At 43.1% G+C, this 25,643-nt stretch overlaps 5 protein-coding genes across 5 annotated transcripts; 2 read left to right on the top strand and 3 right to left on the bottom strand.

Annotated features, from left to right (window-relative positions):
* The first annotated feature begins 5,711 nt into the window (after positions 1–5,711).
* KVR01_009585 (uncharacterized protein) lies at positions 5,712–8,279 on the top strand. Its single transcript, XM_044787037.1, has 4 exons — positions 5,712–6,113; positions 6,176–6,891; positions 6,997–7,336; positions 7,439–8,279. Exons 1-4 carry the CDS (start codon positions 5,792–5,794, stop codon positions 8,152–8,154), a joined length of 2,094 nt encoding a protein of 697 aa, XP_044642087.1. The 5' UTR covers positions 5,712–5,791; the 3' UTR covers positions 8,155–8,279.
* A 675-nt stretch (positions 8,280–8,954) lies between these two features.
* Positions 8,955–11,733, bottom strand: KVR01_009299 (uncharacterized protein; the record flags this gene model as incomplete). The annotated part of the gene is made up of 6 exons (XM_044782834.1): positions 11,367–11,733; positions 10,592–10,914; positions 10,335–10,485; positions 10,218–10,280; positions 9,676–10,160; positions 8,955–9,618 (listed from the first exon to the last, which is right to left on the bottom strand). The coding sequence occupies exons 1-6, from the start codon at positions 11,556–11,558 to the stop codon at positions 8,955–8,957; spliced, it is 1,878 nt and encodes a 625-aa protein (XP_044641801.1). The 5' UTR covers positions 11,559–11,733.
* Positions 11,734–18,094: 6,361 nt separating this feature from the next.
* Positions 18,095–19,806, bottom strand: KVR01_009119 (uncharacterized protein). Its single transcript, XM_044790018.1, has 3 exons — positions 19,492–19,806; positions 18,502–19,411; positions 18,095–18,423 (listed from the first exon to the last, which is right to left on the bottom strand). The coding sequence occupies exons 1-3, from the start codon at positions 19,702–19,704 to the stop codon at positions 18,173–18,175; spliced, it is 1,374 nt and encodes a 457-aa protein (XP_044641621.1). The 5' UTR covers positions 19,705–19,806; the 3' UTR covers positions 18,095–18,172.
* Positions 19,807–20,258: 452 nt separating this feature from the next.
* On the top strand, positions 20,259–21,587 carry KVR01_009597 (uncharacterized protein). Its single transcript, XM_044791766.1, has one exon. The coding sequence runs from the start codon at positions 20,428–20,430 to the stop codon at positions 21,445–21,447; it is 1,020 nt and encodes a 339-aa protein (XP_044642099.1). The 5' UTR covers positions 20,259–20,427; the 3' UTR covers positions 21,448–21,587.
* Positions 21,588–21,752: 165 nt separating this feature from the next.
* KVR01_009101 (uncharacterized protein) lies at positions 21,753–25,322 on the bottom strand. The gene is made up of 6 exons (XM_044782896.1): positions 24,401–25,322; positions 23,941–24,091; positions 22,945–23,687; positions 22,632–22,842; positions 22,377–22,517; positions 21,753–22,308 (listed from the first exon to the last, which is right to left on the bottom strand). Exons 1-6 carry the CDS (start codon positions 24,923–24,925, stop codon positions 21,899–21,901), a joined length of 2,181 nt encoding a protein of 726 aa, XP_044641603.1. The 5' UTR covers positions 24,926–25,322; the 3' UTR covers positions 21,753–21,898.
* Between the last annotated feature and the right edge of the window lie 321 nt (positions 25,323–25,643).

The raw sequence follows: 25,643 nt of genomic DNA, 5'->3' as shown, positions 1-25,643 counted from the left end.
TAATTAAAATAAAATAAATATTTTTAAAATAAAAATATAAATATAAAATATTTTATTTATTTAAAAAAAATTTATTTTAAAATAAAAATTAATAATAAATTAAAAAATTAATTAAATATTTAATTTATTTTTATAAAACTTGATTAATATTAAATTATAATAATATAATATAATTATAAACTTTTTAATTTTATATTAAAAATATTATTTTATAATTATAAATTTAAAATAATAATAAAATATAATTATTTTATTTAAAAATTATATTATATATAATAATTTAATAAAAATATAATTTAAAATTTAAAATTTAAAATTTATTTTATTATTTATTAAAATACTTTCATTAAAAATATAATATTTAAATTTTTTATTTTAAAATTTAATAATTATAAATTTATATTATTATATTATTATTATTTTAATTATATATTAATTTTTATTATAATTTAATTTTAAATAATAAAATTAATAAAATTTATTTATAAAGTTAATATATATTATATATAAGTTATTTAAATAATTTTTAATATAAATCTAAGTATTAAGTAACTTATAATTAGTCCTCTATTATAGCTTCTAACTATAGATAGTAAAGTTTACTTTAATCCCTACCTTAATCCTAACTATAAGTCGGTAGTATTTCAAAAAAGGGGTAAGAATGCCACCCTCTCCCTAACCTTGTGCGCATCTTCTATGCTCTGGTGGTTTGCCACATGTGTAATGAGGCAAACTTGGGCCACTGAGCGTGCTCGCGGGCGGTATCCTTCGGCTGGAGCGGCTGCATACTCAGAATCATCTACTGGGCTTCAGGGAATTTAGTCGCCACGTCTTTGTGTATTTGCATTTCGACCATTCCAGCCGCAATGTCCCGCAAGTGCAGTTGAGCCATAGGACTATGTATATTCTTTGATTTCCTCTATTAAGCCGTAACAACAGTAAGTATCCCTTGAGGATAAGGCAACATATCTTTCAAGATAAACATAGTATGTTTCGCCATGCACTTGAGCCAGCAGCCTCGCGCCCACCTGGGCAGCAACGGGACCAAGACCCGGACGAGCATTTGAAAAGGTTATCATGAGAACACCTCTGGATTTGTTTTCTCCTTTGACGGCTTCTATTGTTTCCGATAGATCGTCGGCGGGTCGCGTCATTGTTGCTCTTCCGACCCCTCGACTGCATGTTTCTGACTATCCTCCCGAGGATTGTGGCGGAGCTCTTCTGGTCTCAAGCGGCGATCTCTCGGTATGACAGCCAAACGTTTTAAGCACCCCCTGGCTTCTTTGGTAGACCGACGAACGAAGTGTACAGCTGCCCTAGAATATGCGTGCGAGGGGGGGGGGTGTGTGGAATGAGCTATGGCACCTCAGAGCCATCAAGCTATGAACATCCTGTGTTGGGCCCGCATTAAAGCCGATGAAGATTTCGCAAATTTGAATCCACTCCCAAGCGGAGCCAGGCTGCATAGCCAGTCTCAGAGTTGCCTCCTTACACTGAAGAGCTATGTTATCATTGGTGTGCCCCCTAACATACCCCAATCTATGTCAGCCTTGACCGGGCCGCCTCGATACCTAGATGCTGTCCAAGTCGGCGCTACAAGCGATGGGTATCGCTAGCAGACTAGAAGCTCGCTGCAGCCTCGTGCATTTCAATTGGGGCTCGTATGATTTCTTTGGCCTATGAGCCTGAACACAGTTGATCACAGAAGAGGCACGATGGCGTATCAAGTAGACATTGTCCATCCCTACGTCACCTGGATCAAGTGCAACAACCCATGGTGCCGTTGTGGTCAGCAATTGAGATACATGCTACGTCCAGCTTACCCACTATAAAACAAGCTTTTGTGGTCCTCAGCGGCCTTCGCGATATAGACTCGTGCGGTTTCCTCAAGGGCCATCCTGTGGCTCGTGAATGCTGGTTGCTCTTGCATGCTTAGTCTACAGTCGTAACCCAACAGCATTCTAGAGAATGCCATACCGGTTTCGGTTTCACAATAGCAGTGGTCATGGACCTTGCGCCCTGCCTCTGCGAGACCCTAGAGTACCTAGGTAGGTTTTTTTCAGCATCCCGTGGGACGTTTTCCAGCGTGTGGGCTAAGGTTGGATGCCCCAGTCGTAGATCCGGAGCCCTGGAGGCCGGAGCGAATGTATCATCGTATCCAATGGGAAGGTAGTTCAAATCACAGCAAACTTTCTCGGTGGTTCTTCTATTCACTAGACGTGTCACTGCAATTTTTCGTCGCAGGACTGGGGGTGGCGCGCCGGGGGAGGGAGTCCTCAGGGTGCTATAAATGAAGCGCTTGGATGAGCCTCATGCTATGCCGAGTAAACGCCGCTTACGTGAACCAATTTTGGAAGCTCAGCTGGGCATGGAGCGGCTGAGCAAACAACAAGTGTCACAGCCAATCGCCCAGTTGGGTGGCGTCTGGGGAAACCTTGTTGGGACCCATCCGGGTCGGGGAAGCCGTGACGGAAACGTCCTGCGCCAAGTAGGTCTTGCATGGAACTTGGCACCTTGGCCCCGATCATCACCTTGTGTAAGGTGGGAAGGCCTTGACGTCCAGCCGTGAGCAGCTGGAGAGATCCATTTTTTCCTCACATAGCCACCACTCCAGCCTGGCCAACAGTAGTGTACCAACAAGAGCCAAGCCAGCCCTGAGCTTATAATCGTCCGAGGTGTCCCATGCCCGAGCACAAGCAATAATGGCCCGAATGCTTGTGCTTGCCGTACACCACGAGTGTCACTACTCGCCTTGTTCAAACGTCTCGTCCCCGGCGCCGTCAAAACACATCTTATCTCCTTGCTCTATCTTTAGACCCCAGGCATCTGGCCGTCGTGAACGCCGAGGGTGCGGTTGCCAGTCTCGGAGTGAGCATCACGAAGCCACCCAGTGAGGTCATCGATAACAGGCCACCCCGGGGGCGGGGCGTTGCATGCCTGTCCCATCATTTCGGTCGCTGGATGCGGCTGTGAAACATCGACCGGGCCCTGGGTATGCAGCATTGAGCGCTGGGAAACGTCGATGAAAAAGGCTTATGAACGACTCCGGGGTGGCAGTGGCACTCAAGTAGCATCCGCATCAGTGCCCACTGCCCAGGTGTCAAGACGTGCCCGCTCCTCCTCACATGGGGGCTTCCCAGTCATCGGCTTGACCATTGGCCAGGGTGTCGAAAAGGGCCACCCCAGCCACCGGGCACTTGTTGACTAATGTGGCTCTTGAGAAGCGGTCGAACTGCCTCATCCGATCACACCTCGACCAGGGATGCAAATCAGGCGAAACGGCCGGTGCGAGACGATATACACAGCACCACTGGGAAAGTGACAGGCCCTGTACACTCTTTTATTTGAAAGCCGCCATTATTGCCTGCACCGGCACGGTGTCTGGGTGTCTGGCCGTGGGCTGAGATTTGTATTGTTCGTCGGGCACCTGGTCACACTGGCACCGTGGGATCCTGGTGGGGGCCCCTCGGTGCCGTTGTTAATTTTAGGCTTTTTGAGAGAGCAGATCTCACCCATACCCGCTCCGTGCCGCCCGGGTAGCTGGCCCGGCAATTCCCACTCGGAGCATCCATGTCATCAATAATGAACTGATTGTGCGAGCCTGAATGCTACCTGCACACGTCTATGATGAGTCCATGAGCAAAGTCCAGGGCCAGCTCGGGCCAACCGTCATGGCAACAAGGACAACAAAAGTGTGGAATCAGGCCGCCCAGGAGTAACAAAAGGGCTGTGCAGCTTGGTACTCCCGTGACTGGAAGAGGACGAGTAATTGCAGAGGGGCTGCCGCACATCCCAAGCAATTGGCAAGCACCTGTCGGTCGATACCGTCCTCAAGCAGACATCCGAACTAGCCGTCCCGATGCAGACCGGCCTGATGCATGCCCTATGACCTCGACTGCAACTTGCAACAGAAATCTGCTATATGATATCTTGCTTGACCGGCAGGTGCGTGTCATGTTGGCTGGCCCGGGCGCAGTGTCACCCTCCCTTTGAACGTGCAGAGCCATGTAAAGAAGGCACAAAAAAGGAACGGAAAAAAAGATCGGACGCCAGGTATCAATGCGTGGTGGTGCGTGTCGCCATGGGCGGCTGATTACTTACAACAGAACAGGCTGCCAGTCAACCAGTGCAATGTACGGAGTAGGGGGTCACAACGTACACTACAGTATTTACAAGGTTGCATACTGGCGTGCTACCCAGGGGAAGGGTGTAGGGGGGGTCCCCTCGCCCTTTGATTCCATCACTCGTCGCCCATCATCCGTCGGCGTCTCCTCCAGCGTACCACCCCCTGAAGGCCCTCGGTTGCGCTCGCCTTCAAGCCAACCAGTATGTATGCTCCGGACGGTCCCAAAGATGAGTCGTCTCGTAGGCAGGACGGGAACCTGGACGGAAGAGAGCCGTGCCGGTGCCCGACGGCCCCGCTTTGTCGACACTCTGCCCGGGAGGCGTCCGTTCACTTGTCGGTGAGCCAAGAGAGGCATAGGTATGCATCTAGGTGTGGTGTGTGTATGTATGTGTACGTGGGTGTAAGTGGATGTGTGTGTGTGTGTGGGTGGGTGTGTGCCTGTGTACATTCATCTCATCACAGGGGGGCCCCCACCATCCCGAGTTGCCTCATCATCTACTTGTAATCCCAAGAAACACAAAGTGCCGCCAGATCGAGCCGGCCCCAACGCCCTTCTCGACTCTGATTGCACAGCGCGGCCTTCAGTCCAACATGTTGGACAGCGTTGTGATGGGGTCTCCCCCGCACCCATGGCGCCCCGACTCAGACGAAGGGCAATACTTCGCCTCCCGGCCGCCCCATCCCCTGTCCTATGTCACTCAGGCACACCATGTGCGTGGGTGTCTGGGTGTGTGGGTGTGTTTCTCTTCTCCGTCCCTTTCAAGCCTTTCAAGCCTTTCAAGCCTCTCCATACCTCCTCCTCCTCCTTGTCCAGCTAGCTGTCAGGGGCCACAAGAAACACTTCAGCAATATGTCCCTGGACCTTGCGCTTGAAGGGTACCCCGCACTAGACTATACGATGTGTGTACACTATACTAAGATACGTACTTGCTTACTCCCTGCGCGACCACAGTAGCCCGGACCGTTGCTTGTTTCGCGACCAACTGGTTGCCATCTCACCACACCACATCCTCATCATGGCACGCTGCTGCCATTGGACCAGCCCATTCGGCCCTGAAGCTGCGTCTCCCTCGACCACGGGGCCCGTCGTCCAGAAAAGGTAGCTGCCGAAGGTACATGGGATGGATGCTGTTGATGGGTTTCGTCTATTTTAGTGGTAGCCAGTCTTATCTGGCTTAGACTAGTTGCCCTGTCCTCATCTGAGTGTCAACATCCCGAACGCCGACAGCATTGTGTGTGAGTGTGGGAGGAAGACACACAGGGAGAGGCGCCTCTGTCTTCATGTGGCGGGCGCTCGTCATGTCGTGTACACACGGCAGGCTCTGCTCGCTGCCAGGGGTGGCAGGATGGCAGTATGGCAGGATGGCCGACTATTGTGATGCTTGCACAGCACAGGCCCGCCCCTGTACTGCACCGCGGGAGCAGCAATCACGTCCGCTCGGAGGTCTTATACGTGGTAGGGATCTTGGGGTCTGCACATGACCTTCGTCCCAGGCGCCCATTGACTTCAAGTACATAACCTCCCGCCCTCCTTTCTCGTCTGGGGAGGTGAGAAGAGTGTAGACAGAGCATCCGACTTGGTCATCTCAGACACGCTCCTTTTGCATCACAACCTCACCCTGCCTCTCGTAAACCTCCTCCCCAAAACCCCACGCAGTCGTCATCATGAAGGTGGTTGACGCTGTGAAGAATGACGTCCGCACGGATGTGACCTGGAATAAGCTCGGCCGGCTTACGACCAAGGCGGCGAAGGCCTTCCCATCTGCCTCGGCGCGATACATGATCGACAAGGTGCCTATCGTGGGCTGGCTGCCAAGATACAATCCCCGATGGCTCATCAACGACACCATCGCCGGCTTGACGCTGGGTCTCATGCTTATCCCGCAGGGCCTGTCCTATGCCTCCCTGGCCACAATCCCCATCCAGTACGGCTTGATGTCGAGCTGGTTTCCATCAGCCCTCTACGCGTTCATGGGGACCACGAAAGGTGAGCACGCTACTAGCCTTTGAACGAAATAGAAGGCCTTCTACTCACGAGATACTCCTCAGATCTGTCTACCGGGCCGACGTCGCTTATAGGGCTCCTCACATCGGACATCGTTGAGTCCTTCGGTGAGGATTCACCGTACTCGCCTCAGCAGATCGCGTCCGCGGTTGCCATATCAATGGGTGTATTCGGCATGATCTTGGGGTTCCTGAAACTCGGCTTCCTGTTGGAATTCATCTCCATCCCCATCATCACCGGCTTCATCTCAGCTGTGGCCATCACGATCCTACTCAACCAGATGGGCTCTCTACTCGGCTCGGACATTTCGTCAGATGGTGCTGCCAGTCAGATACATGATGTATTCGCCAACCTTGGTGGTGCGAGTGGCCTCACGTGTGCCATCGGCTTCTCATGCATCGCCTTCCTGACCATCCTCGACAAGGCTGGAAAGCGGTGGGGCGATAAGAACAAGGTCGTCTGGCTCCTCTCCATCCTCCGCGCATTCCTGGCCTTGGTTCTCTACACGGGCATCAGCTACGCCGTGAACCATAATCTTGGTGATGATGACTACCTGTTCAAGGTCGTCAAGGTGAAGTCCAACGGTCTGGAGACGCCTCAAATTCCTTCGATGGATCTTGTCAGCCAGACTTTCACTAAGAGCATCACCGTTTTCGTCGGCGCAGCTATTGAGCACACAGCTATCGCGCGGGCCTTTGGTGTGAGGAACGACTATATTCCTGATCAGAGCCAGGAGCTCTGTTACTTCGGAGTTTGCAACGTAGGTGGCTAGTTTTGCTTTTCAAATAACCCCGAAGCTGGAAGATCAATTCTTCCCCGGTGGCCTTCGTTTGTATTCAATCGCTGACCCTACTCCATTTTCCAGTTCTTCAACAGCTTTTTCCATTCCATGGGTGTCGGCGGCGCCATGTCGAGGACATCAGTCAATTCATCCTGCAAAGTCAAGTCACCACTGTCAGGCTTTGTCACAACCGCCATCATCCTCGTATCCATCTATAAGCTAGTGGGCCTCCTTTACTGGATCCCTAAGGCAGCTCTCGCAGCTATCATCATTTGCGCCGTGTGGCCCCTGATCTATCCACCGTCGACCTTCTACCGCTTCTGGAAGACGTCGCTCGCCGACTTCATCACCTCAATGCTGGCTTTCTGGATCACGTTGTTCTACTCGACCGAGTTCGGTATCTTCATTCCTGTCGCTTTCAACAGTAAGTCGCTACTAAGCCTTCTCGTCCGATTTCCCGAGGCAGAGTATTTCATGTTCTGCTTGTTTTGTTCCGAGATCTGACAGCTGACTAACATCAATTCAGTCGTATACCTCATTCTGCGCCAAACATTTACGTCCATCACCGCATCTGCCGTACCCCCCCGCTCCGAATTGGCCTCTTCCCTCGATGCTGCCCGCGGATTGCCGCCGTCGCACGTTGCCGATCAGATGATGATGGATGTCCACGTCTTCCGATTCAACGAGTCTTTCTACTTTCCCAACTCGCATCGCCTGACCGCACGCATCCTAGACTCGGTCCAGACTCACCATGGCCCCGTCTACAATGGTTCCGGGGGCCCTGAGAGGGAGAGGAACTGGTCTGTAGTGGCTGAGAAGCGCATTAACCGCCTTCGGATTGCCGCTGGTGTTACCGATGCCTCGGCGCTGCCACCCATTGGCCTGGTCGTTCTTGACTTCGGGAGGGTCAATCATATTGACATTACCGCTGTGACGCATCTCAAGACTCTGACTGCCGAGATCTACAAGTATGGTGGCAAGGGTGTTGAATTCCGTTTCGTCGATATGAGCCCTTATGTGCGCGAGAGGTTTGAGAGGGCGGGCTGGAGGGTCGTTGACGGTGGCGTGCCGCTGTCCCTTTCCGAAGCTGATGAAGCCAAGCAGACCAGGCTGTTCAACTCGGTCGCTGAGGCCGTCATGGCGCCCAGGATGAGGGACCAGTATTTCGAGGAGCAATACCTCGAGAAGTCAGACACGGTGAACACGCTGAAGCCGACGGCTTCTTATATGGAAGATGCTTAAGAAAGATCTGTCCGGGGGCAGGCGCGCCATTGATGGAACGGAGAGATGGAACATACGGCGCTGAGAAGGTGCTGGCTCATCCATGTGAGCGCACGGGCATGTTCCTGTTGTTTTCAGGCTTTTTCTCCTTTACATTGATGCCATTCTTTTCGTTGTCGATAGCTCTCAATACAGATACAACCTACAGTCGTTACCAAAGTGGGCGTAAGCGTAAAATGACTCGCTCCACAGAAGTTTCTCTTTTCAGCGAATGCACATGCTCTCGATTGTCTTGGATTAGTACACTTATGCATTGATTGTCGGCTCCACAAATTTGTAATGTTATCATAGAGCGAGCGGTTTCGTTTCTAATCCCCATATATATAAAACGTATGCGGTGCCTTCATACAGCGGTAAACGGTCAGGACCTGCCGTAGAGCGAACCTCCCTATTTTGAGCCGGCATACTAGAAATTATTAATCTATTGCTTAAAATGTGAAACTGCGCCAAGTCTTCCACGTTTCCCGCGGCGGGTGACAGCCAAGTGGGCAGCTACACCGACTAAGATGGCCGTGCTGCTGGCGGCCACCCGTCCGGAGAACCACTAGAGAATAAAAGTATGCTTTAAAATATATCTTACTAATCATAACCTTGCATTATAGTGACCTTATTTATTTAATAGTATAATTAATAAGTATAAAATGTTAAAGGTTTTAGCTATTTTCTTATATTCTATATATAAGTAGATAGATAGGTAGTAGAAAGAAGTAATATAATGTAGTAGAGGCTATCTTTTTATAAATTATTAGAATACTATACATCTAGTTGAAGCCGCCAAAGTGAGACCAGTAGTTTCCTGTCCATCTCTTTAGACTTCTGCTATTTCCAGTATGCGAACCATTGAAACCCGTATACTCCCCGACACTGGGTGGTAAATCGTCCAAAGCTCTTCCCCAGTTGCTCTCATTCCGTCCCAAGGTGAGCACCAACTCCTTGCCTTCAGTGAAGAAACTGTGGTCTATCCAGTTCCTGGTATATGGTACACCATCTAGTGTGGCAGATTGTATAAAAATCGCTTCGTACGTTGGATCAAAGTTGACGTTGCGAATGGTCGCAGTTTTACCAGTGACCGGGTGCGTGATGTTTACACTGGCAAAGTAGGGCGGTATGATGAGGTAGACATTCTGGCCCGGATTCGGAAACAGTCCAATCATGCTGAAGGCAAGAAAGCTTCCCATGGCTCCAGAATCGTCGTTGCCAGGAAGACCTGAAGGTGTCGGGCTGAAGAAGGACGGGATATAGAAGTGGGATCGCTTTGCAGAGAGAGCAGGGCGACCAGCGTAGTGATATTGGAATACCGTGAGGAAAGCAGGCTCATTCCCTATGTAGGTAATGTTCTGGTCGTGTAGATAGTCCAGACGGCGGACAAAGTCCTGGGGACCCCCGTAGAGCGCGATGAGTGTTGCTTGATCATGGGGAACAAAACTGCTTAGATTAGTATTCTGTACTATCGGCAAATGTTGTGACAAGGATAGGACTTACAATCCATACTCCCATAAGCTGCTCTCAAATGTCTCTCTGCCAGTATTTTGGAGCGAGCAAGCAATACCTGAGGTGTCGATGTTGCTGCACGTCAATGGATCCTGAACTTCCCATGTCTGGTTGAGGTATTTGGGCTGGAAGAAACCGACGAATGTAGTATCCATCGCCCCATTCGATGTGTTGAGGAAAGAGGTTTGATCGGCTCTGTAAAGATTCTGCCAATTTCCGCTGGACGCAACGTATTTCTCCTGGTCAGCTGTGACATTCAGTGCAGCAGCTAACTCCGAAATACAGAAGTCATTATAGCTGTATTCAAGTGTCCTTGAGACACTACGAGTCATTGTCCCAAAGCCCTTGTAGTCGAAATCCTGCACTGGAATGTAACCGAGTGCTTTCCAGCTGTCGATGCCACCGCGTCCATTGCAACACCAGTCGTAAGGCTCGACCTCAGCGTCCTTGACCACCGCTTCGTATCCAAGATTCCACTGCCAATATTAGATTTGTAGACCTTTTGGAAACGGCGTTTCACGGGGTTTGCTCACATCAATCTTGGAGAGACCCTTCAAATACCCATCAACAAGCACGACATCTGCATTTGAGCCACCCTACATGGGTTTTCAGCTGGCAAGTCAGCGAATATTGAGGAATCAGGGGCTCACCTGGGTATAGCCCTTGCTGAGACTCATTCGGCAATCTGGTAGCCAGCCGAGGTGGACATAAGTGTCGATCAGGGACCTGATCATGTCCTCCACAGCTTCCGGGTCAACGATTGTTAGGAAAGGGATTTGCGATCGGAAAGAATCCCAGAGGCTGGTTCGACGTTTTCCAATCAGCAACTGGGTTCAAGACACTTGTTGCTGTACCAGTGGAATGTACTCACCAGTAGAAGGAGTCAAAATACGGCTCACTACTTGACCAAAGGGGGTTCTCGCCGGTGTAGTTTTGTGGGTTGATCATTGTGCGGTAGAATCCACTAAAAAAATTTGTCACAAAAGAAATATCCACCCCTTCTGTGTCAACGGAAATATAGCTCAGCTTTTCCATCCAAGCACTTCTTGCTGCCTCCCGGACGCTGTCAAAATCAAAATCCGGAATCTCAGACTCGGCATGTGCGCAGGCCTGCTCAGCACTGATGAAGCTTGTCGCGGTGCGTGCGTATATAGGAGCATTTCCGCTGGCGAATCGAACGAAAGCACCGCCGGGCAAAGGGTAACCGTTGATAGATCGCGAGATTGTGAACTCCTTGACGTCAGCACTAGCGCGGCTATTTGAGTAGATTCCATTGTCGAAGATAGCAGCCCCGGAGAAATCGGTACAAAAGTATAAAACGTAGTTTCCCACGCCAAAGCTAGGGGCAAATTTCGCATTTCCGGTGATTCGTCCCGTAGTCCCGTCAACAGACACGGTTGCGTTATCCTGGCGACTATCTTGTAGGTCTGTGAGGTCCTGAAGGATCAGAGGGTGGCTGTCATTGGCCGAGCCCGGAAAAGAGAACCTGAAAATGGAAGTCCTTTGCGTCGTTGTCATCTCGGCATGAATTCCTGAGTCGAGGATGACGCTGAAGTAGCCAGGTTCGGCTACCACGCTGTCGTTGCTAAAGGCTCCGAAAGGCGCGCGAGACTTTTTCGGGAAGGCGCAATTGTTGATGTCTCCATCGGGGCAGCTGGCATAAGGGAACAGTGCAAAATTACCAAGCGATGGGCTTCCTCCTGTGCCCGAATCATGCATGACACTGAAGCCAGTGATATTGCTGCCATCGAGGGTGAAGCCGCCCTGGTTCGAGCCGCTATTGGTGTCTCCCACGGCTTTCGCCATTCCATAGGGCAGCGAGGCGCCTGGAAAGACATTTCCACCATTGCTGGCTCCGATAAGGGGGCGGACATATTGTAAGTTGTCGGTTAAGGTACTCTGTGCAGTGCCAAACCCGGTGCCTCCTAACAACAATGTCACCGTACATAGGAGGGCCACAGTAGAAGACATTGCTGCAGAGCTGGAGTTGAATGAGTGGTGGCAGGGGAAACCAATGCTGAACCACTAACGATTGCCTCGACAACCCCGACTTCGGATCCCGAAAGGTACCTAGGTATGGTGTCGGAAGGCGCGAGAGGAGATCGGGGGAGATATCAGGTTTGTTGGACTGATTCTCGAACCTCAGGGCATGCAAACACGTGTCTCAGCTCAGTATGCTTGTGAGGATGGAAAATTATGCTGCAGTGTGGGCAAGATCTGCCAACCATGCAGTTGTCACACCAGCTCCCAGCTTGAGGAGTCAGAAAGAATAATGTACAACCTTGGAACAATTAGACAACTAGCTACGAGGCCGTACTGGCATCGTTACGTTCTCAATCAAACAAACGCTTCTCCTACAGGTGTCGCTCCGGTCAGGTGCGAGCAGGTAATCAAACTCTATCGGGAGATGGGCGCAAAGCGCATGGGTGCAGCTTGCGCATGTGCCGACCGAATCAGGCTGCATTGTGCCATCATCTATTTTACTGGATGTGACCAGAACTCAGCCACTTTAAAGTTCTTCTTCCTCCCTAACCCCTCCTCCTCTGGATCTCGAAAGCATTTGCCTGTCTCGCCGACATTGATCATATTGCAGAAGTATTATAGGGTACATTTGGCATGAACCTTGCGTGTCGATCGATTCGCTGGTCCATCTATATAGAAGTAGATGTCACACCTTTGTTCTTGAAATAGTGGGATGGTCAATGTGACATGAGACTGGTTGTGGAGCACCTGGCACAATCTGAGTGCCGAGTGGCTCCCATCCCATTAACAGGACTGCAAGAGTGGAATGGAAGGGTTGCACGGCACCTCCCTTTTAATAAGTAATTAAAGCAAATAATAGTTAGTTAATTAATATTAGGAAGAAGTTTACAATCTCTCCCAGCACTTAAAAAAAGCAAATATAAATATTAATTGGCTTAATTAACTAAACCTAATTATACCTTTTAATATACCCCCTATCCATTAATAATATTATTATTATAAAAAATATTTAAAATATATAAATAGCATAATATTTTAGTTATTAAATTAATAAACCTACTATTAAACTTTCCTTTACTATTCTATTAACACCTATTAATATTAAGTTTTAAATTTATTAAAATTAAATAAATAATAAACCTAACAAATAATAAAAACTTAATAATATAGACTTTAAAAACGCTTTTATATAAATATTTATAAGATTTTCTATAAATAAAATATATTTAATATTATAAATACTTTTAACACCTTTTAAACAAAATAATAATAAACAGCTATATACTTTAAATAAATAGTAATTTTAGCATTTTAAATAAAATTTAATATAAATTAATTATTAATATAAAATATAAATAAATATTTAATATATAAGATTTTTAAATTTTATAATACCTAAATTATTTAACACAAATAAAAAATATAAATAAATAAGTTATATACTTAGCTTTATAAATTAATTTAGCAATTATTAATTAACATTTTAATAACCAAATAATAAATAATTTATTAAAAGTTAAACCTAACCTTTAAACACCTTTAAATTATTTAAGTTTATATTATATAAGGCATTATTATATATATTAAGCTTTATAAATATAATATTTTAAAGATAAAATATTTAATAATTTAAAGTTTACTTAATATAATAAAGAATACCCTTATTAATAACAAGGTATTATTTTATTAAATTAGCATTAAATATTAAAATAATAACTATTAAAAGGCAAGATTAATTTTTATACTTATTATTAAAAGTTTATCAAATTAATAAAAACTAATATATTATAAAGTTAATAGGAACATTACCATTTTTTTATTTTAAAAATAAGTTTAAATTTATTAAGTATAACAACTATTACTATTAAGTATACCAAATTATTAAAGTACATATTTAATATAACCTTATTAAAAATAGAAATTTCAGCTTTAATTTAATAAATTTTAAAATTAAAAATATTAATAAAAGCCTATATTAATATATTTAAATTTATTAAAATTACTTTAAACTTAATAATATTATTAAAACAACTAATAACTAAAATATTATTAATATAAATAGCAATAATAATATTATTATTTAAAAATATATAAATTAAATATAATTTAATTATAAAATTTAATAAGTTTATTATATAATTTATTAAACTATTTTATTTTAATTACTTTAAGCTATATAAAGCCTAAAGGACTTTAAATATAATATTTTTAAATAACATTTAATATTTAAATAGTAGATATATATAAATATTATATTTTAGGTATTTATAAAATATATAGTTTTAATATTAAATTGCTAGAAATTTATTTTAGTTATAAAGACAATTTAAATAATAATTTTAATATTTTATATTAAGCAACTAAATTATAAGTATTATTATAATTAATTTTATAAATTTATATAAACCTTTAAGCAACTAAATAGACCTTATATTAAATAAAATTTCCTTAATATTATATTTTTTTATATATATTTATTAAGGGTTAATAATATATTAATTATAATAAGCAGAAACTTTTATTTAAATCCTTATAACTTTAAAAGAGTATAATTTCTTTTTTATAGTAGCAAGCTAGTTTGGCTTTTTAGAATTTTTTAAGGCTTATATATAGTTTTGTGAAATATTATTATTTTAAATTGCTAAAAATATAATAGTAATAATAGGTAATTTATTATAATTAGTACTAATTGGTACTAATAGACATATAATGAATTTAGTAATTATAATAATTAGATTATTTAAATTATTATTATTAAAGTTAGCACCTATTAGTGCTAAGTTATTTAAATTAAAATTAATATTAATTAATGCCAAATTAAAAAAATTAAAATTTATATTAATTAGTATTAAGTTAGTTTTTATATATTGAGCATTAGCTTTTACTTTTTGCGAAAATTATATATAATAGCCTTTTAAACTAGTATTTAAAAAGTATTTAATAACTAGTTTAGGTAATATTATAGGTAATTATAAAGATAGTAGAAAAAGTAAATTTATAGCTAATTAAAGGGATTATTTTATTAGTTTAGCAACTACTTTAATTAAATTTCTAATTAATTATATAATTATAAACTAGTATTTCTTTTATTATATATAGTTATTTATAGCAGTAATAATAATTTTACAAAGCAATATATATAGGCGTAAAATTAAATTTTTATTTGCTTTAAATTTAATAAAATATACCTTTTTAGCTTAATTTATTAGTTTTATTCCTAGCTTGCAAGCTTTTATAGGAATATAAATATAATAAGAATAAAAGTAGGGCTAGAAATATTTAATATTAGGTTTTTTTTTATATAATATTTTAAAAGATATAATTTAATATAGTAGTGCTAAATATAATTTATAATTATAAAGGTAAACTAAGTATGTAATATATTTAGGCTAAAATATAAGAAATATTTTATTATAAATTATAGCTTTAATATTAATAATAATTATTTATATATATTATTTAGGTGTTTTATTTAATTTATAATAATATAGTAGAATTTTTAATAAATAACTTTTATTAATAAAATAAGTTAATTATAGTTTTGTTAATATATTTACCTTTATTATTAGAAGTAAATATTTTAATTTTATATTAAATTATATTTTTATTATTACTAAAAGTTTTTAATAATTGTAGGAATATAGTTCTTTTTTAATAAAAGACCTAATAGTATCTTATAAAGTTGTTAATAAATAGTATAAAGTATTAAAAACTTTTTAGTAATTTTATTAAAAAGTGCTTTAAGAAATTTAAATAAATAATTTTAAATAGTACCTTTAATTTTTATTTTAATAGTAGTTTTAAATATTATTAAATAGACTTTATAAGCTTATAAGGTTTATAGTTAAATGTTTTTAATTTTATTAAAATAATATTAATATTAATATATAGTTATTAGGTAAAGGTTTTATTAATATTACTATATTTAAATGCTTTATAAAATTTTTATATAATAAGAAAAGGGCTTTAATATTTTTATTATTAATAATTTAAATTTTAAAATTTTTTTAAAATTTTACCTATATTACCTTTAATTTATTGTTTTTAGTTATAAAAAATATTGTTTTTAAGTATTTAAATAAAATTAGTTTTAGATTATAATTTAATTAAATAAATAGGTATTTTTAGTTTTTAATTATAAAATATATTAGTAAAAGTATTTTTAATAATTAATTTATTAGAGAGTTGTAAAAGGATGTTTATAATATTAATTTTTTATAATAAGATAAATTTTATTAGTAATAATAATTATTTTATTATATAGTTAAAGTAAGTTAAAGTTTTTATATATTTTATTATATACTTTAAAGTATTTAAATTAAAGATTTATAATATTTTATTTGTATTTTTAAATAATAAAAGTTTTATTATATATATTAAAATATTAGCATAAAATGCCATATTTTTTTTATTATTATTAAAGATTTTTATTATATTATTTTTTGCCTAGTTGGTAGTAGCTTATTTTTTTTCTTTTTTTTACTCTTTTTTATATTTTGCTAATTTGTTGTAATTTATATATAAGTAGTTAATAAAAGTAAAGTTATAAAAGTAATATTATATATATTTTTTTTTGTTAGATTTTTTTAATAAGAAATTAAAGTTGGCATTTAATGGTGTAAATTTTCCAGGCTTTTTAGTACTAGTTGGTACTAACTTTTTTTAAAAAATAAAAGTATAATAAGCCTTTAATTACTTAACTTTTAAATAAGTAATAATATTTAGTATTTTAGGTTTAATATTAAAAAACTTTAAAATTTTATAGTTATTAAGATTATTAATAATATTATTTATTATATTAAATAATATTATAAGGAAAAAAAATTTTTTAATTTTATTATTTTTAAATAGGAACTTTATAAATTTTATTATAAACTAATTAAATATTAAAGTTTTAATAAAAGTTTTATTTAAAGTTAATAAAATAAATTAAGGTATTTTATAAGTTAAAACTATTTTTATAATATAAGTTAGTTAATTAATAAAATAGGTAAATAATTAAATTTTTAATATTATAATTAAAATAATCCTTTAAGGTTTTTTAAGTTAATAAAAAGCTTTTATATAATATAATATATATTATTAGGTTAAAATAAATGGTATTTAAAAGTATAATAAAAGTTTAGTTATTTTATTTTTACTATTTTATAAGGGCTTTATTAATGGTAGGCTTAGCCTTTATATTAGTAATAATTTTATTAAGGCTAATAAAGTAAAAAGCTTGGTTTTAGGCGGTATATTAATTAAAATAATTTTTTTTTTAAATTAAACTTAAATAATAATAATGGGTTAAGCTTAAAATTAAAGTTAGGCATTTTAAATAATATTTAAATTAATTTAAATGGTTTTAAGTTAGTATTAATTAGTATAAAAAATTAAAGTAAGAGTAATAAATTATTATAGGTTATATAAAAGTATAGTATTTATTAAAAGGTATAAATAATATTAATGGTTTAGCCTTATAATAATTATATTTTAATAATTTTTAAGTATAAAATAATTTAAAATTAATAGATATTAATAAAAATAAGTAAGTAAGGATATATTAAGTAATGCTAGGTTTATAACCTAATAAGTAATTAAAGTAAATGATAATTGGTTAATTAATATTAGGGAGAAGTCTATAATTTCTCCTGGCGCTTAAAAGGAGCGGGTATAAGTGTTAGTTGGCTTAGTTAGCCAGACCCGACCGTGCCTTCCAACACCTTTATTAGCGGCACGGATAAAGCATGTCTATTTTGTGTTACGTCGGGGGGTAGTACTGCGCAAGTGGCTTGTGCTGGGAAGGTAGGCCTGCCTGGTCTGGCTGTCAGGGCTGTCTGGTAGGGACGAACTCATCCAAGAGATCCCGGATGAGCTGGCAACTGGCAACTGGGCGGGCAAGGTTTTGGGGCGGGCAGGCGTGGCTGGTTGGCTGGTTGGCTGGCTGGCTGGTTGGGCAGGGTAGCAGTATAGAAATTCAAGTTGTGAGATCTGCGGAGGGCAGTCAGTACGACCCGCTGCACGCCTAGCTGCAAGCGTATTTTGTGCCTTGCATGAAACCATTAAATGATATTCACTATAACCTGCCTTTCGAGGCAGGTGAAATGCTCCCAGTCGGAAGCGATGTCACCCACAGCATCCAATTGTTACACCTGGGCAGCTGGGCAGCTGGGCTGGGCTCCTCGGACCACTACAGTGACCCCATACCTCGTGGACGCCAGCCTTTGAAGGTAATCTCCAACGTCTCACAGGTTCATCGGGAAAAGCTTGTTCAGGCCGTTCTGAATATTGTGGGGGATAACGCCGGCATAGCGCCCGAGAATACCGATAGTGGCCGGTGACACGGGTTTGTCCTAATTACTGCTGACGAATTAGACCGCTCGGCCAAAAGACCATAATAATAACCAATTCGTCCAATTGGTTACTCCAGCAGTCTATGTGGTTTCGCTTCTATTCCGTATACGTCCGAGGACATACATGGCGCCTTCATACGGTGTTGAGAATATTTATTTTCTTAAAAATATTAGAGCTCGAGTGGCTGGCTTGCGGGTATGTGGGAGGTGTTAATAACGAGGTACTCGGACTGCCGGCCGTATACCCATTCCCAGCTTTGAGTTTCTTCCCGCCAGTATACGTCCTCCTCCAACGGGAAGTTGATCGTCATATTTTTCTCCGGAACGTAGTGTTGGGCGAGAAGCTCAATGCTGTAGTACGTGTTTCTCAGCAGGGGAAGATCTCCAAGACCTGGAACCCCGTCTTGCAGGTTGGTCATTCCTGTCGTGTTGTGTCAGCTCTGATTTAGTCGATTCACCGCTACCCGGATGACCACAAGAGCTAGCTGGGGACAAATACCAATCACAGTTCCGGCGCTATGGCCAAATTCTCCAGTGGCATGGCAGTAGATCTTGCCTTGGATGTTTTCCTTGTCCATCTGTTTATGGATGTTCCTCAGAATCTCGTTTCCTGTAGCACCAATTCGCATTTGAGCCTTTGTTATGTCCTGTAGTCGATTCGCTTTCCGCAAGCCCTCGAGGACACTGTCAGGAATGTCTCTCTCCGTCTCACCTGTCCGCAAAACGTAGCCCATGTGCTGCGTGTCAGTATTGAGGCCCAAGGCAGACACGCCAAAATCAGTATGGATAATATCACCATACTCAATGACGTGGTCTCTGTCGCCGGGAAACATGGCGTTGTTTGACGTAGCACACATGCTGCAATCGTCTTCGGTTAGGATGTAAACGCTTGGCTGGAACCAAGTCGTATAATTGAGGGATTGAATCCTCTCTCTCATCCACCATTCCAGGTCCAATGTTGTCGTTTCGCCAGGAATGATTTGCTTGCTGCTGAAAGCCTCCTCGATGATTGCCCATGCTGTTTCCATCAACTTCTGATACCAACTGAGTCGGCTATTCACCATGGTTGCGACAACCTCCACAGCAATCATTGGCTCGAGCACGAAACGGTTGGTCCACTCCGCTCCTATGGCAGCCTCAATGGCCGCCAATTCACCGGCGTGTAGACCGCTACTGAAGGCCAGCTCTCTGTGCGTGTTCAGCGCGATAGTGCGTGGCTGCTGGTCAGCTAGGACATCCTTGAGCTCAGACCAAACCAGAGGGGTGTTATCGATCCATTGATATGACGATGCCGTGTCGCCCGTAGCGTTGGCGAGGAAAAGCTGAGTGGTACGGCGCCTGGCAGAGAATTGCTCGTAATCCTTTAAAGCCCAAAAGACCGTATCCTCGGCGTATTCGCGTTGACTGATCTGTGCCAACTTTAGATGGACCGTTCTTACAGCGCCGTACACATCATATATACATCAAATGCTAGGCGACGGGGACAGACCGCTAGACTCACCAGCCACGCATCGATGCCGTATTTCTGAAGTATACCGGGTATAAGTGCTTTCCGCTCCTCGGTCCAAGCGTCAACAATCCGGGCTTGCTCTCGCAGGCTGGGCAGTGTCTGGATCTGGGGCTTCCTGGCTGCATCTGCCAAAGCTCCAACAGCCAAGCACATACAGGCCGCGACGGCGAACTTGGCAGGTGAGGTCTGCATAGTAGTTAAGATTTCGGTAAAGCCTAGTTGACAGCGTCCAGAGAGGTTTGTATCTAGCCTATGAGACCTGAAGACTTGAACAGGTAGAATATACCTACGTGGTTGGGCGGACAGAACAGTCTGATCGTGCAGCAGGCGCAGAAGCTAATGCGGCATAAAGTGTTATCAGCTGATAGCTAATTGACCCGGCCATTAGTAATCAAGTTCTTTAATTATCTATAGCAATACAAGAGGGCATTAATAGAGGTATATAAAGATGAAAACCTTTAAGTATTATATGTATATAAAAACTTTACATATGTGATTAGTTAAATTTATATTCTATTAGGTTAGTTTTGAATAGCTTTAAGGAAATGGGGTAGGTATGGTGCCTAGGTAACTACTTACTAAGTTACGGTTTACAAATAGTGATCACTCGGACCCGCCGTACCTGAAACCTCCCTAACGTGCGTGCATGTGATATTCGGCTACCTAGGTAAGTACCCAGCCGAGGCTTGTGGCAATTGACCATCAACATAAACTTGGATGGCGTGCCACCGTTGGCCTATAATGCACACGACCAAGACTCGAAGATCTCTTGTGCCATCCGCATTGCACGCCCAGTTCTAGTCGTGATTCAATGATCAGTTTGTGGCTCTTGACTGTTGAAAAATCGCTTGAAGTCGCACCGGTCCTGCAATACCGCGTGCACCTGGCAACGACACCATTCATTGTGCGGAAATTATGGCGGGAATAGTGCGGACCGTCACTCCAGTGGCCCTCCTTGCGGCCCTTCTCTCAACACCCGCAGAGCTTATGCAACAATACACTGGCCTTGATGTCGCCCAACCCACTTGCACCCGCCTCATCCGGCCCATCCTGAAAGCGTTAATTGGGCTCAGCATAGCAAGGGCGCTAAACAAGGCTCTCAACTCCCTGGCGACTAACAACTGGCGAGCGTCTTCCTCGCTTCCGACTGGGCTATGGGACTGGCCGAAGGAAATCGCTGTCGTGACAGGAGGTTGCAACGGAATCGGTCAGGCATTGGTGGAGGGACTTGCGGCTAAGGGTGTCAGAGTTGCCGTCCTGGACGTCAGTGGCCCGCCGCCAGCCATAAAATCCATCCCGAAGGTTACCTTCTTCAAGTGCGATGTCAGCTCATCGCAGCAAGTGGCCGAAACGGCCGACGCTATACGCAAGGGCATGGGCGGTGACCCAACTATCTTGATCAACAACGCAGGTATTGCACGTTTCAACTCCATACTTGACATTTCAGAGCAGTCTCTACGCCAAGTTCTCGAAGTCAACCTTATGGCACAGTGGTTCACTACAAAACAATTCTTGCCCAAAATGATCGCAAACAACAAAGGACATATCGTAACGATTGCGAGTTTGGCAAGCTTCGTAGCACTGCCAATGAGCATCGAGTATAGCGCCACCAAGGCTGGGGCGCTGGCTTTCCATGAAGGACTGGCGTGTGAGATCAAGCACTTGTACAAAGCGCGCGGTGTCAAAACTAGCGTTGTGCATCCAAATTTTGTGCGCACGGCCATGACGGCACCTCATGCGGAGAAGATTGAGAAGACACAGAAGATGATGTCAGTCGAAGATATTTCCAAGCCGGTGTTGAACCAGATATTCAGCGGAAGGGGTGGTCAACTTGTGTTGCCGGCAAGATTGAATGTTGTCACTGGAATCAGGGGCTGGCCGAACTGGATACAGGAGGCGTTGAGGGATATATTAGGAAAGGCGTCCTGTCCTTAGAATCACTCGCTGACTAGTTTCGCTTCTATTCCGTATACCCTACGTCCGAGGACATATGTGGTTTCGCTTCTATTCCGTATACGTCCGAGGACATATATAGCGCCCTTATACGGTAGTAAACACACAAGATCCAGTGTTTCAGAAAGAACAGTGTTAGTAACAGTGGTGCAAATATAATAGGTGGATGTAGACTAGGGTTAGCCTTGTGATGTATCGACTAGGTTAAGGGGACCGTCTTGACGGTGGTGTTGGCTATAACGCCGCCAAAGTAGTCGTAATAGGCTACTAAGTAAGAGCCTCATAGCTAGGTAGATTGATAGATAGTAGATGGGAAGAATATAGTGTCGCCGAAGCCCCGTCTACTAATATACACTCCTTCCTGCTGAGACAGCTTGAAGCCGATCAGTGAAGTGTGATTAGTGCGTCATGCTCATAAGTTCCAAGGTTGCCTTCATGACACGACGATACTGCCGTTCAACCTCACATCTCGGCTCGAAGCCCCAACACTGATACCAAAGTTCCCTTTTGGCACGATCCAATTTTGGCTTCTGACGTCCCAGTAGCTTAGGTCTCTCCTCCGTAGATTGAAAGTTGCAGTGCCGCTCGCACCCGGCTGGAGGGACAGCTTGGTAAAGCCGCGGAGCTGTTTCGGTGGAGCAGCAGGTGCACCAGACGGTAGAGTTAGATAAAGCTGGGGAACCTCAGCGCCAGCCACGGAGCCACTATTGGTAATTGTTGCTGTCACGGTGGCAAGATCCTGGAACAGGTCGCTTCGCCCACCCGGTGCAACGGGTCCAGTCGCAGGGCCTGATACCGCTGTCGATGTGACCGACAATTTGGAATAGGAAAAGTTCGTGTAAGCTTCCAATTGAGGTCATTGTCAGTAAAACACACAAGACTTGTCGATATGTGCGTGAATGGTCACATACAGAGTCCATATCCAAACTCGTATCTAGGTGCAATATTGGCTTGGTCAAAGTGGCGATAGTCGATGTATAGACCCTCGGGAAATGAGTCGTCCCCGGAAGTTACAGATGTTCCGTAGTCTGTGGCCGACTTGGCGATAGTGTCTAGAATTAATCAATAAATCAATACTTTCCTTAGACCAATAAGTCTACTAGATCATGTTCTCTGACGTTATTTCGATGTAGAAAAGGCCAGGGCCAATGCAGAGTAACACTTACAGGGGAGCTTTCCATTGGGGTTGGTGGAGCCGTAAAGGATATCAACGAGCGCATTGCCACTTTCTTGACTACCCAGTCCTGCCCACACAACTGCTTTGACACCGTCTAGTGCTAGGATGCTTTCAAGTATGACTGGGCCAACGCTCTGGACCACCACGATGGTATTCTTGTTGGCTGCTGCCACTGCCTGGACAAGGGCATTACCATTGTGCTGTGTGCTTCGTCAACAAAGGTCGATCCCCATGTGGGCTTTTATAGGCATGGAACCGGGTGCTTCCCAAGCTTATTTAAGTGGATATAGAATCAAACTTACCCAGGGATCAAGATTGTTTCTGTCCCCGGCATTCCCTTCGACGGTAATGTATCCTTCACCAGAATCCGAAGTGATAACCACAATGGCAGCATCAGCACCGGATACCGTGCTGGCCACATTGCCCGTACTATCACTACTGCTGAGACTCAAAGTCGTGCCGTCGGCTGAAGTTCTGGTCTTCAGTGCGTCGTACGGTGCCGATAGATAGGGATATTCGGATGTCCCGCTTCCCCAGCCCATTCCGAGACTTCCAGTGTTGCAGCCCCGATCTGTGCAAGCATTGGCCCCGGATGGATTAACGACAGCTGCGGAGCCAATGAGGGCGAGCTTCGTTGGCTTCTTGAGTGGGAGGATGGAGCCGGTGTTCTTTAAGAGCACAATCCCATCCCTCGCAACGGCTCGCACGTTAGTCCTGTGGTCACCCTGGACGCTGGCCTGGATGTTTATGGGGGGGTACCCAGTATCCTGACCCACGAGATACCACGCGGCCAAAATACGTCTGACCATGTCGTCCACACGGCTCTGGGTTACCTGTCCATTGTTTACTGCTTTAGTAAGCTCTGGTCCCCAAAGGATAGTGCCCCCGTTGAAATCCGACCCAGGCATTGTCATGTCGAGGCCTGTGTTGGCAGCCTGAACAGTCGAGTGCTGGGCGTTCCAATCAGTCATGATGTAGCCCTGAAACCCGAGTTCCTGTTTCAACAGCTTGTTCAACGCGTTGTCATTTTCACATGCCCAAGTACCTATTGCGTGTTAATATTGTCCTGGAAGAATTTGAAAGTGATTTGCACAGTCCAGTTCATATGGACTATGTATCATGGTTTATAACCTAGGCTACTGAGCACCACGTTTGATGTGACCAACGTCGAAGCGAGCCCGAATTCGAGAAATTCACGCACAGTATAGCTTTTAGGCCAAGCAGCCCGTAGAGCATAGAATAGTGCAGTCCAGCTATCCACAACAGAGAAGAGGAAAGGTTTAATGAGGAAGACTGACCGTTAATCTTATTATAACTGCACATAACGCTACTGACGCCACTTCTGACAGAGTCTGCGAACGGCCAAAGATATAGCTCATGCATGGTCCTGTCATCAACGCGACTAGACATTGTCTCGCGGTTCTTCTCTTGCTCATTCAAGATATAATGCTATCAGATCCAAGTCAGCTTGTTTCCATACCAAGTGAGGATGTAATGCCGTGATTCAGGGTTCCGAGAAGGTTCGCCTGAATACCGCAGTCAAGCCCGGGTGGGGATTTGAGCAGTCCTCAAAGAGCTGTGGACTACCGGGTATATCGAAAGCGTCATCGTATGGAGGCGCGATGTATGTCCTCGGAAGTATGCGGAATAGAAGCGAAACCAGATATTGGATGCGTCTGGCGGTAGAGAAATGAGATGTGATGAAGGCGATCATGTCATCCAGAAAGCGAAAACAATTCCCAATAGCCAAGGACTGACCTTTGCGGTAGCCTGGACACCTGAGCCTTGCATCCCTTCAATGGTCTCGGCCATGGCGATGCCAGTCAAGTAAGGGTCTGGCCCAAACCCTTCCCAATTTCTTCCACCTTGTGCGATTTTGCCCAAGGGCCCGGCGACAGGGCCAAGTTGGACATGAATACCAGCCGCCTTCGCCTCGGCTCCCATGAACTGGCCTCGTTGGCGAATCAGGTCGATGTCCCAGGTTGAAGCAGCTTGTATGCCGGGGGTGAAAGCGGTGGAGGCCTTTCCAAACCGAATTCCCAAGGGGCTGTCCTGAAGGCACAACTGAGGGTAACCGATGGAGGAGATAGCCTGAGTGTTTCCAACGCACGGCCCCTTGTCCCAGCCCACGCCAGTGACAATATTCACCTTATCTTGCAACGACAGTTTGGCGAGCGAGGCATTTGCTTTGGCATACGCCGTGGCCCAGTCAAAGGTTTGAGCGAGAACGGGCGATGTCAACGACAACCCGAAGGTCGCGGCGAGGCACAGATTCAGTAGCATTGCAGAGAAGCTGTCTGCGGTCCGGTGAAGAGAAAAGAGAGACTTCAAGATATGCTATAGCTGTTCAAGGTGCGGTGCGGTGTCTGCGGATCCCTTTGGGGCCCCTTGATCGAGACGAGGTGGTATGACGCGCGAACAGGAAGGCAGTCACCCGTCACGTTTATATTTGGATGGCTAAATGACCAGACAGCAGCCAAGTCGCAGAAGTCAGCTGCTCTCCCGTCCTAAATCGCTACGACCTACCCGCCTAGGGCCATTCACCCGTAATCAAGCTGCCAGGGATGATCACATCTTGTCCCTGGCGAAATAGGTACCGCGGAAGGTATACTCTGGTGGATGCGCCAAGGTCAGGTTTGTCCCGTTTGTCGGCGTCATGGCTCCTATTGGTTGTGTGCCAGGGTGCTCGGGGTTGGGGAGGAGGAAATCGGGCGGTGGTTAAGGCCCCATTAGGCTTAGATATAACCATGTCCGGCTAAAATGGTTAAATAGGTACAATAAGCACACTTAATAAGATATTTATAATAGTTATTATTATTATTATTATTTATTATATTTATTATATTTATTTTAATTATTATATATATTATTTTTCTTTTTTAAATATAAAATTAAAATATTTATAATTATAATTTTATAATTAACTTTTATTTAATTAAACTTTAAATTAAAATTTTTAAATTTAAAATAAATATTTTAATATATTTTAAATTAAATTTCT

Source organism: Diaporthe batatas (genome assembly GCF_019321695.1).
Source record: "Diaporthe batatas strain CRI 302-4 chromosome Unknown Contig00011, whole genome shotgun sequence".
Classification (NCBI taxonomy): domain Eukaryota; kingdom Fungi; phylum Ascomycota; class Sordariomycetes; order Diaporthales; family Diaporthaceae; genus Diaporthe; species Diaporthe batatas.
The sequence above is the reverse complement of the archived record's forward strand: the minus strand, read 5'-3'. Positions and strand labels throughout refer to the sequence as shown.